We start from the raw sequence: 12,077 nt of genomic DNA on the forward strand, positions 1-12,077 counted from the left end.
GATGTGTCCGCTCTCGTGCAGATGCAGACATGGATTTGTGAGCCCCATTCCCTTGCTCCCCGGGGAGTACAATAAGCCATGGGCTGGGTCAGCTGTGTGGGAAAGTGGGGGTCTGCATGGACCAGAGCTGTGTCTTGGTGCTGGTCACTCATGTTCTTCATGTGCGTTCTCCCCAGCCTGGCTATAAACCAGCTTCAAGCAGTGGGTTTTCTGCCAGCTCCAAGATGGGCAGTGTCCCATGCCTCTGTTCATGTCTCCGCATCATTTATTCCATGAATACGCACACATAATTTCAAGTTTTTTCTATTTTAATACAGCTGCATCCACAGTGCCAGATCCTGCTAGTCCAAATATTTATGTGTCTGGGATTGCTCCCCTCCATTAATGGGGCTTGCTGTTACCCTCTGCTTGATGGAAGATGCTGCTGCCCTCTGGGGCAACTCCTGTTGGACAGCAGGACCATCCCATAATTACACAGCTCCTTGTGTCCCCTGGGTGTCGTTCAGCTCCTGTTAGCTTCTTGACCCCCCACTTCATTTTGGGACTCCGCCACATGTGGTGTGGTTACCTGTCTCAGCTCACTGTGTGTCCCTCGCTCAACCTCCCACCCCACTGTCGTGCACTTGGGTGGGCTTCCTGGGGTCTGTGGTCAGGGGTGGAGAGGACCACCTTGGCCCTGTGGAAAGCTCCTCTCCAGCCACCATCCCCAAGTCCTGGGGAGAGCAGTTAGATTTTTCTGCTGACTTGGGAAAGCAATAGGGTAGAGAGTGTAGTCCTTCTGGCTAGCTATCTGATGTGGGTAGGGAGCAGCTCCCTTCTCTGAGTGTTGAGCTTGCTGTACAGTTGGGCTGTGGCAATCAAATGTGTCCTTCCTGGTGCATTTTGGTGCAATGCAGAGAACATTTAGTCTATCCACCAGGAGATGTCCATGGGGGAACAACCTTGCTCTCAACAGAGTCCTTGTTAACAGCACTTGCATGGGGTGTAGGGGTGTGAGGATCACATTCTTCTCACGTAAGCAGAGCCCTTGCTGGAATGGGGACGTGTCTCAGCCCAGAGGGAATGAGGTGGCCAGTATGGGCTGGAGCTCCCCGTGGCTCCACCATAGCCATGTTTTTCCTGCGGATGTTTTGGCAAACTTCTGACATTAATCTCACAAAAATTTTGGGTCTGGTTTACCGCTTTCTAAGATAAGGGAATAAAATGTAAGCAAGAACTTGGGAAACTTCTCTCATGTCTCCTGCTAGCCTGTGTCCTATATTGAGTAGCACTGGTCTTCTCTCCCTGCAGATGGTCTTTCGCCCTCCTTTGGACTTCTACGATGTCCTAATCCACCTGAATCCAAACCAGATTCCTCGGCATCTGGAGAGTGTGGACCAGCCACTAAAGTCATTTTCCCGGGGTGTGGTGAAGAACAGCACTGCTGTGAAGATCCTCTTTCCTGTGGTGGATTATGACCCTGTACAATGCTACCTTCAGGAGCTGAGAGTAAGCATGGCCTGTTGGGGAGGCACAAGGGGATGGCTACCTAAGGGTGAGCTGCCTTCTGGCATTCAGGTTGCCTGCCACTGCAGGACCTAGTTGGTGACATCTTCATGTATTTTGCATGGGATTGTTACTCTGTGTGTGCATCTGAAATTGCTTCTTCAGCAGAAGACCTGGTGAGTGCACCACCTGTTCCATGGAAATGGGAGTGCTGCTGATGTGAGAATGACCTCAGATACAAAGCACCTGGAGCTTTTGCTGAAGAATATTATATTTCAATGCAAAAGTATCTTTAAGCCATTTGTCTCTAGTCAGTTAATTGACTTTTTATGGCTTGTTGCACCAACTGGCGTGCATGATGGACAGTAGCTACCTATATTTTCGGGGGGGATGTACAGGAATCCATGGCCTGGTACCTGTAGGGCTCCTGCTGTTAGGACAATGGTTGCATAAGCCATAGAGGCTGAACATTGGTCACGGGATGGTTTCTCTGTGTCTGGTTACATGATGGCAGAGGAAGTTGGTAATGTGGGTATATGGAGAACATCAGTATCCAAAGTCAGCAACCCTGTTCTCTTCCACTGTGTGGCCATGCCAAAGCCTTAGCAAGCTGGGGAGGTATGCAAGATGCTGGGTGGCACTTGTGATCCACGCTGTATCTGGAGCTAGTGCCTCTTTGGCCCTTCCCAGCTTTATATGTGGTAGCTGAGTTAAACGTGTGCAGAGGTGGGACTGTGATGTCCTTTTTTCAAAACCTGGCTTGACTTTCAAGTGCCATTACCCCTTACCCACAGAAGTGCTGTGAACAGTGTCAGAACTGCTGTAGGAATCATAGGCTGGCTTTGGCAGGAAGTATGCTGCAGAGGTCTCTGGCCCTGTTCCCGACTCAGGGCAGAGCCAGCTTTGTCATTAGAGCAGGCTGCACAGAGCCCAGTCGCGTTGAATGCCGACTGTCTTCAGGGATGGAGATTTCCCACCTCCCTGTCCCAGTGTTTGGCCACCATTGTGAAAGAGGTGCCTGAATTGAAATTTCAGGCCAGGCTGGAAGATGCTGGGCCCTTTCATTTCAAGCTCCCCTTTCATCTTAACCCAGGTAGCTTGGGAAGTGGGCAAAGAAAACTTGCAAGGGTTTCTTTGAAAGTTTCCTCACCCTGGGCAGAGCCTTGTTACCTCCCAAGCTGCCTGCCAGCTGCGCTGCATGATGACCTCTGCCCATAGGAATCTGCTGTGGCTTCAGTAGAGCTGCCAGGTCTAGCAAGGTGCAAACTCAGTCCTCCTGTCACCCACAGCAGGTTGGGACAGTCTTGGGGGGTGACGAAGTGAGAGACAAGGATGCATGCAAGGCCTCCTTAAATTGAGGAAGACCTCAAAATTGTCCCACAATTTCCCTGCAAGTAGCACTGCTTCTTTAGCTGGAAGGACATGGGGGAGAGATGTCCAGTGCTCTCCTGCCTTTGAGAAGGAAGGTGGTTGAGAAGCTGGAGGTCATGCAGACACATTGTAGAGAGCATGGGGGGGATTTTTTGGGGTCCAGGATATGCAAGAAGGAGGAGAAGCACCCTGCACCAGACTTTTAAAATGGAATAGGAAGCACAGTGATTGGGAACCATCCTCTATTTCATTCTCTTTCCTGGTGCCTGGATCTGAGGAGGAGTATCAAGACCAGCCCCTCTCTTTTGTTCCCTAAGTGATGAGGATTTGACCTGCTGCTGTGAAACCTCAACCAGGAGACATAGATGTGGGTGGGAAATAGACTATCTTAAGCCTGAAATCCTTCACCCCATGCTGGAAACGGGGGGTTATAGGTGAACAGAGCCTTTCAGCAACTGCCAAGGCACTGGAGGTGCCTGTATGCATGGGGCCAGAGCCTCCATGTCTCTGAAGGGGTCAGGGCTAAGTAACCCTCATGGAGACCTGGCAGGAGGCTGACTTCTTGCTTGAAGAGGAACTGGAGACTGCTGGATGAGCCAGTCGGGAGAGCAGGCTCCTTGGTGGGGCTGTTAATGGCTTGCAGCAAATCTGGCTGTATATCAAGGTGGTTGATCAGGAAACTCATCGGGGTGTGTTGCAGTTTATAGGACTTTTCTGTGCTTCTAGTGAACTCTGTGTCAGCAAATGGCTCCAGAAGTGAAAGGTGCAGAAGAGACTTCCCTGGAAAGCAGCTTTCATTATCTGTCAAGCAATTATGACTTAATTGGTCCAGTCAATAGTGACATCCAAGCTGTCTGAATTTTTACTGCCTGTTTTCTCTAATACAGGTAATAATAGACTCGAAGTAGGGTTTGGTTGGGTTACAAATTACAGCTGGTCCTAAATCCAGTGTACTAACATCCCAATGAAGAAACATGGATATGAGCAAAGGTCATATTGCCTTGTTGGAAGCAGCATTGTGTTCACTTGGTGCCTCTTGTTCTTTGACCTGAGGGTGCTCAGGAAGGAACAGAGCAGGAACTGGTCACAGGTTTCTCTGAAGAGTGAACTATGGGGTAGAGAGCCTGAAATCTGCCTCGGCAGCCCTGTCTGGGGGGGGCTTTTCCTCCTCTTGAAGCCTCTGAGATAGGTATGGCTGTGTTCCCTTGTGGCCGTCATATTGGAGGTATCTTGCAGTACTAGTTCACTTGTCTCTCGTAGTTTTCAGATGAGTAGCAAGCAGACCTGAAGGCACTGATGAATATCTCTGGGCAAACAGGTGTTTCTTCCCTTGAAAAAATCACAGAGGTGATGCTGCATGTGCTCTCAAATAACTCAGCAGTGTCCGTCTGTGTTGGAAGGCCTCAAAAGCTGACTTTGCACTGCAGGGTCACCAGCAACCAGGTGATGCCAAGCTGTCAGTAGAAACTACTCAATCGGAAATCATCTGGCTTTGTGTCTCAGTGTACCGATGTTGTTGCTTAGAGGCAAGACCTTTCCATCAGCTTTGTGCTATGACCTGGCTTTGGTTGGTAGCCTCTCCAGCACCCTTGTATTTCTCTTCCCCTGGCTTTCACTACTCTAAGTGGCATTCAGCTCCTCCTCATCCTGCAGGCTGGGAGCCCTGGGATGATCCAAATGCAGCAAGAAGCTGATGCTGGAAAGGAGTGTGGTGACAGCAGTGAATACTTACGAGAGATTTTGGATGAGAAGGCACTTGGATGCAGAACCGGCTGGCTTTGACTCAGAGTAATTTGCTATCCCTTAATAGCACTAACCACAGAATTGAGCAACAGGGTTGTAGCTGAGGCTGACAGTGCCACCGTGGTGGGTTTATAGCAACAAAGGGAAACATCTTCCATGCAGCAATGCTGCGGGATTTTGTTCTTTTCTATGGGCAGAAAAGAAACATCTGCCCTTTTCTGAGCTTGCCACGTGAAAAAGGGAAATGCCTGGGCATACTGATTGAGTTGAGAGAGGCAGGGAGTAGCATCTTCCCCAGCGTCCTTGGCCCAGTAACCAGGAGACCCACTTTTCTACTGTCCAACCTGTTTGCTCCTGAGAGGTCCCTGTTCTTCTCAAATCAAAGGCATTAGGAAGGCAGGAGCGCTCTGGAGCCAAAGGATTGCTGCATGCCTTCCCCAAGGAGCCTAATCAGAGGACAAAATGAAAGGAGGGGAGGTGCTGAGTCCTGACTGCCTTAATTTTTCCTGCTCTAAGGAGATGTGCTGCAGGAGCTGGTCTGATTGAGTTGCTCTGGTGCCTGGGAGGCTCTGGGTACAGATGAAAGGCTGGTCCTGGGATTCAGATGGCAAATTCTTCAATTCCAGGACAGATCTGATAGAAAAGGCCTGTTCTGGGAGTCTGTCCAGATTAGAAGGCTTTGCAGACAGACACTTTTGAGGAAAAGCAGGTGCCAGACGTCCTGCAGAGAGGGCTTCCCTGGAGCTTCAGGCCATCACCAGCCTCCCTGCTGCTTTTGGTCCTGAGCACCTTGGCGAGCAAACCCTGGGTTGGGTCCTGGTGAGGATTTTCCAGCAAGGCTAAATTAAGTTTAAGCGTCTCAGATGAGGCTCCCATTGGGCCTCCATCATGCCTGCTTATTTGTGTTGTGGTGGCTGTTGAGCTGCTGAACCCTGAGCTGTTTGCTGGAGATGTGGTGTGGAAAGGCTCAATCGGTGCAGCTTTTGCTCCAGGGTGGCTTGACTGTCCTCCGGACTCAAGAGACGATACAGAGGACACAGGACTTGTCAATATGCTTGCCATACTCATCTGCATGCATTTAGGAGCTCACAAAGCCCAAAGGCTCTGGTCACCTCCCTGAGGTCCAGAGCTGTTCTCTCATGGTGGGGAAGATCGGTCGAAGCTGCCTGTGCCATGTCCATCTGCATGTCTGTAATGGCTGTTAAAAGACCTAACATTTCTTACTGGGTCTTTGGTCTCACTAGGTCATTAGGTCATTGGATGTCTTTTGCTGAGCTTTAGCTTTCTCTGGCTGTACATGCCTGTGGAAGAGCTCGTGGCTGAGGAGCTGCCCATCTTGTACATGGGAGATCTTTCCTGTGCGGATGAGCAGGAAAATGTTTCCTGCTTTACTGTAAACATCCTTTCCTCTACAGCAATGTTTTGCATTTCTTGCACCTTCAGACAAGACCTATCTGGAAGACGTATAGTCCCTTTCCTTCTTTCCATGGTGTAGGAATGTGTATCTTGCTACTGCATGTTGAGAAGGAATTAATGATATTAAAAATTCTCGTTCTCTTAAAATGTATAAGCTGTGGTTACGGGATGTAGCTGGAACTGGTGAAATCTTTTCAGGTCAGACTGTTCCCTTCCTGTTTTGACTGACAGGGCTGACTCCTCCTATGGCAACTGATGACAGGCAGAGATGAACTGAAAAAGTTCTGTGAGCTCTCTTAGCATGGAGGAAACCTTCCTGTTTGGATCTATGCCCTTGGAGGGGCAGAGGTGGCATGAAATTACCCACTTTTACAGCTGCAGAGCAGCTAAGTGACCCTTGGCATAGTGCCCAGGGCTGGGGGTGCATGCACACGCACATGCGTTACACATATGGGCACACATGTGCTTAGTGAGGCATCAGCCCCTTGTGCTCATTGGGTGAGCTGACAGGGTACGTGTGGCTGCATTTCTTCTATGTTGGTAATGCCTTCCCAGAGGTTCTGTAGGATTTGTACCATAGGAAGTGACTGAAGACTTTAGTCTCAGACGGTTTGGTGGATTGGTGGACAAGGCATGTTTGCTAATGCAGCCAGGAGAACATGGGTGGCTTTCTCCCTTGCCATACTTCTTTGTCACTGCCCCAGACCCCCAGGACAAGGATCTGTATGTGGCTCTGATGAGGCACTCAGAGGTGGAAAAGTTTGGGTAGTTTGAAATACCTTTTACCAGTTGAATCCCAAACCTAACACCCAGATTTCTTTTATTTTAAAACCTCTCTGACACAGGAGTAACCCCAGCCTGGTTTTCTCGACAGTACTCCTTGCTGTGTTTGGGTGTGAGGGAAGGCTCTGTCTGTGTCAGGTAACCTCTGAGCATCAGGACCTTAAAGTGTTAACCACACATGTAGTCGTTTGTTGGAAGTAGCTTCAATAGGGTTTTATACTGGTGGATCCCTTGCTGAGAACACTTAAAATGTTCTAAACACTGAGAAAAATTTGACTGATGTATTTGTCACTTGAACTGCGGTTGCACCAGGAGGAGCTGCTAGGCACGTTTCGGGTGCAGAGGCCTCCCTAAGAGACTCCTCTTTTTCCATCAGCCGTGATGCAGTGAGCCCCATCTCCGGGTAAGAGCAGTGAAAAACCGGGTGGATAAATGGTTACGTGAAAAAAACCCACCCCTAAACAACAACAGTGTAGTTGCTTAACTAGCAATAAGTGCTTACCTCATTGCAAAATCCACACTTCAGCCCGAGCTGCTTAATCCAGTAATCCCGTTTTAGATCAGGGTATTGTTTTACTCACCACCTTTCTCCATCCTTTCATTCCTACAACCCAGGTGGCTCCTTACACAGCTTGAGCTAATCTTCTTCCAGGCGCCATGTACCCCTTCCCCAGACAATGAGGCTCCTCTGAATCGCAACCCTGAGCTTGCAGGTCCCCTGTGTCTCTGGGAGATGGGAACCAGCTGTACGTTTTGCTCATGGCAGGGATCCTCCCGAGCAGGGAGAGCTTTCCCTGGGCCTTTAAAGTTGAATTGCAACCAAAGATAACAGCAGCTAGAGAAGGGAGTAGGGGTTCAAACGTACTCCCTGCCTTTTCTTCCTTTTCTCTTAAACTTTCCTTTGAGGGTGTTTGCAGGCTCAGGCAAGCCCAGTGGCACTGGGCATGGAGAATGGGATGTAGAAAGGGAGGTGAACTCTGTTTGCTTTTGCTCCCCAAGCCTCTGTACAAACAGAAGTGTGGTGACTAATACACCAGACCCTTTTAATGCTGCAGTTCCCTAAGAGTTGAATGTGCATTTCCACTGCTTGGTGGAGCTGGCCTGAAGCACAATTGTGTGGATGATGCTGGGAGCAGTGCAAGTGCAGAACCTTGCCTTTTGCTGGGATTTTGAACTAGATACCATCCTTTTAACATCTGCCCTCTGCTCCCTGCTGTCTGGATAAAAGGTGCTGGGTATCAGGCCCAACAGTGGTTTTATTGGGAAATGAGCTGAGCCTGGGAGGGCTCCTTTTCTGCAAATGCTCCTGGCTCCTGTCCAGCAGGACATGCCTGTAAAAAATACCTTTCTCCTAGGGAGTATCATGTGGCACTTCAAACCTCGCCCTGTAGAGTAGCGGGGCTTTTTCAGGTTCTCACATGCTTTGCTCCCCTCTGGTTCAAAAGGTGCATGTTGGTGGTCAGTGTGCCCTGAGCTTTTTTGCCCTTCGTTGAGCTTTCCTTCCCTCCTGCTCTTTGCCTTTAGGCAAAAGGAGGAGTATTCCCTGTTGATGGGGCTCTGAGCATAACCCATCGCTTTCAGAAGAGAAATGCCAGGGTGGGCTGCCTCTTTCTCAATGTATTTTTAGACAGTGGCTTTCCTAGCCAGTTTGGCGAGGTAATGCCTTGACCAGCCTTGCTTCTGTGAAGATCCCATGAAGTGGGATGAGCTGGCAGGTCTGAGGATCTTCCCAGCTTGATGGCCTAATCGTGTTGCCCTCTGTTTGTGATAGTTCAAGTCTGAACTCATAAATCTGGCTCTGACGGTTGCAGACAACACCACCGCTCCCTGCTTATCAGGTCTTCACGCTTAAAATGCCACCCCACCCTCTGGGATCACTGGAACTACCAACACAATCCACCTTTTTCTCCTACTGGAATCCTGGTATGTCCATACAAGACCCCTTCCAAGCTTGCCTCTGGTGTTGATTTTTTTTTTCATGCACATCCTCATGAAAACCTCATAATACAATGAGGCCAGCAGAGACCTCTCTTTGTAAGAGCATAGCAGCGTTGCAGCTGGGGAAACTAAGGGGATGGAGGAGAAGGCTGAAGAGGGAACAGAGGGTCTGTATTTCTTGCAGTAGGTTGCTCCAAAGCTGGTGAGGCCATGTGCAGAAACGTGTCCTGTACTAATGATGGGGGCTTTTTGCTTAGCCCAGTAAACATGTGCCATTGTGTGATGTTAATCTCCAGCAAGATGAACAAGTGTCAGGGAGCAGCTTCTTGGCTGTCTTGGTCAGCTGTGCTCAGGATGCATATCTCCAGGTACCAGTGTGTTGGGTGCTGAGCTGTAGGGCCAGACATTTGGGTTTGAAAGTTGCTTGCACTCAGTATTGTTTACTTCTGCTGTAATGCTCATCCCCTGCCTCCTTGCAGCGCTGGGAATCCAGCTTGCGTGGGCTGGTGGGAAACCAGACTGTGGGCTTTAGTCATCTCTTTATGCAAGAACTGTTTGAGCTCTGCTGCCCAGCACCACCAAAGGAGCTACTCATTGACACAGCTGCTTGAAACACAGGGGCAAGGAGGGCAGATTCCTGCAGTGCCTCCATTGAGCATTCCATCTCTGCACCTCACAGGACTTTGTGTAACTTAAAATTTCTGCTGTTAGATTTCCTTTTGGGACGCTGTGTGCTGACAGCACATGTGGGGTTTGTCCTGGGGGACGAAGGATGTTTGGTACATTGGTTGTACAGATTGCAGAGCTCGAGATGCTGGCCTCCAGTGAAAGGTCCTTGACTGGGGTTTGTCTTTGCTGCCATGTAGTGAAACATATTGTGGTGGGATAGCCTGCTGGGCAGGACCTGCCTCTTTCCACCTGATGCACTGTGAAATCTTGGACATGGCTGTTGGACACTGGGATAGGAAAGCTTGGTAGTGCCAGATCCAGCTGATGGGGGGCCGTGGTGAGGAACACTCAGTGGGTTGTCACCTAAGGAGTCCGGTGTTCTAAAGCTGGATGCTGACTTCTGGGTGCTCTTACAGGGCTGTGGGAGGTGGTGGATCATGTTTCCGCTCTCTGGGACAGCAAGAGGTAGTCAGCAATGAGGTCTACATGCAAAACTTGGAGGCAGTGCACTGTATCCATCAAGGCTAGGGGAAAAGAGGCAGCAGGAGGCACTGAGGACTTGTCCATGGGCTGCCAGTTGCTTTCCTTGTTGGGAGTCCTCTGGAAGAGTTGCAGTTTTGGTCCTGGCTGGTATAGAGCTATTGTGTATCCCTGTGTAAGGAGACTGAATCAGGCGTGGGCTCTGGCTCGGGTGTCTGGCACAGCCGCTGTTTGTTTTCTACCCAGGACGCCTTCAGTGATCTCGCCTTGTTCTTCTACGACAAGCATGGTGGGGAAGTGATTGCAGTTTTGTGGAAACCTTTGAGCTTTCAGCCTCAGCCTTTTAAGGTGAGTTTTTGACTCTACTTGAAGCTTCATGTTACCTTTATGCCCTAAAAGCTTGAAGGGCTTTTTTTCTGCATTGTAATTGCTTTGTCTAACTCTCATCAGCCCCAAAGCTGTTTGAGAAATGTAGCTCATACTTTTGTCCCTTCTTAGAAAGGGTGAAACCAAGACAAGGCTGTGGCTACAGTGCCCCCAGTCATCAGCAGAGCTGAGAAGGGAACATGTGTCCCTTGACAAGCCCCAGCACCATAGTCATGCGTCAGAACAGAGCTCTCCGTCCCAGGTGCTCTTCTTTGGTCCCCTTCTGGGAGGTGGGCAATGCCTTGTTTGCCAAAGACATTTGGTGCATGCAGCAGACTGTCCCATTCTTGTGGCTTTGGGTCTCTTGCCCAGAAAAACCCGACCTGCAAGAAGCTGGTGTGGCAAGCCTGGGTTCATAGTGCCTGAGTCCTGCCGATATATGGAGATATTTTCCAGCTACGCTATGTGGGTTTGCAAACTCTAAAGGGTGGTTAAGCTAGGTGTGAGGCACACTGGAGTGATTCACGCTGCTTTCTATGAAGGAAAGACGCAAAGAAACCCATGACTCATGGCTCAGAGTTGGCAGCCCAGGCTCTTCTGCTGTCAGTCTCTGGGTGATTTATCTCCCCTCTCTTCATGGCCAGGGGGCATTGGCCATTCAGTCTAGCTGCAGTTGTGAAACCTAGTTATTCACGGTGGTGAAATGAGAGGAGGAGATGCTTGCATCTGAGCTGAGTGTGGCTTGATTAAACTTGAGGTTTTTTTTTTCCTCTGGTGGAGCCAAGGATCTCTTCCCACTCGAGGTCTTGACACCCACCAAAGAGCAGAGCAGAGCCCAGGCAGCTCTTAGCATTACGGTGTGGTCCTTTTTGCATACCCCATCTGCTTTGCTTACACAGGCTCTGCCATGCACCTGCACACTCTTCCGATCTCCACTGTGCCCCTGGCCATTACTTCTCTCCATCCCTTGTGGTGTTTGGATTGTGGCTCCAGGGTAAACCCTAAAAGGGGCTGGAAGGGCCACTCTTGTACTTTGTTAGCTCTAGTAATGGGCACTGATGGTGCTGAGAAGTGAAGCTTAGAAAATTGAGTGTAGTGGTGTGGGAGGGGTTAGATGTGACAAGGCAGGAGAGCAATTTACTTCTCTTATTTGTGGCCTGCAGAGGTTGCAAAGCAGCTCTGACCTGGTGCTCCCATTTGTGCAACATTTGTGTGTGTCCTGCAGGTCTCCAGCATGAAGGGAAGGATGGTGACAACTCTGAACAACGAGCTGGTCTGCGTTCCCAACGTGGAGGCAATTCTGGAGGACTTCAAGGTTTTGGGAGAAGGCCTGGTCAAAAGCGTGGAAGCTCGTACAGAGAAATGGACTATCTGAGGCCACTGAGAGGTGTCAGAGGGGCCTGTCCTGAAGCAGAGTTTGTTCGCTCTGGGACTGTTCCTTTTTATAAATCAGTCCTAGGAAAAGCTTTCGGCTTTTTAAATCCCAGAACTGTGTGTTTTACTCTATTTAATCTTTATATGCCTTGTTCAGAAAAGCAGTGGGACCTGTTATTGTTTTCAAGAATACAACTGCCTTTTTATTTTGAAGAAAACAGATGGATAAAGTTTTTGAAGGTGTTCCTGTTCACTGTAGGAAACAAAGCTGTGTTCACATGAAATTGTCAAGGCCTGAAAATTCTGGCTGAGGTGTGCATTGGGAAGGCAGTTCATAGCAGCTGCTGTTATTCTAGTGGTTAGCAAAACCAAAGAAACACTGAGCCATTCAAAACTGACCAGACTATTCCCCTCTACTCAGCCCAGTGAGACATCTGGCATGCTGTGTCCAG

At 49.5% G+C, this 12,077-nt stretch overlaps 1 protein-coding gene across 1 annotated transcript in view; it reads left to right on the forward strand.

Moving 5' to 3' along the window:
- Nucleotides 1–11,858, forward strand: part of NOL6 (nucleolar protein 6) — a 31,035-nt gene extending 19,177 nt beyond the window's left edge. Inside the window, 3 exon segments of the mRNA XM_030005344.2 lie at nucleotides 1,291–1,488; nucleotides 10,132–10,233; nucleotides 11,477–11,858. Coding sequence (XP_029861204.1) covers nucleotides 1,291–1,488; nucleotides 10,132–10,233; nucleotides 11,477–11,626 — 450 coding nt within the window. The 3' untranslated portion in view covers nucleotides 11,627–11,858.
- Nucleotides 11,859–12,077: the final 219 nt, after the last annotated feature.

Source organism: Aquila chrysaetos, chromosome Z, assembly GCF_900496995.4.
Source record: "Aquila chrysaetos chrysaetos chromosome Z, bAquChr1.4, whole genome shotgun sequence".
Taxonomy (NCBI): Eukaryota; Metazoa; Chordata; class Aves; order Accipitriformes; family Accipitridae; genus Aquila; species Aquila chrysaetos.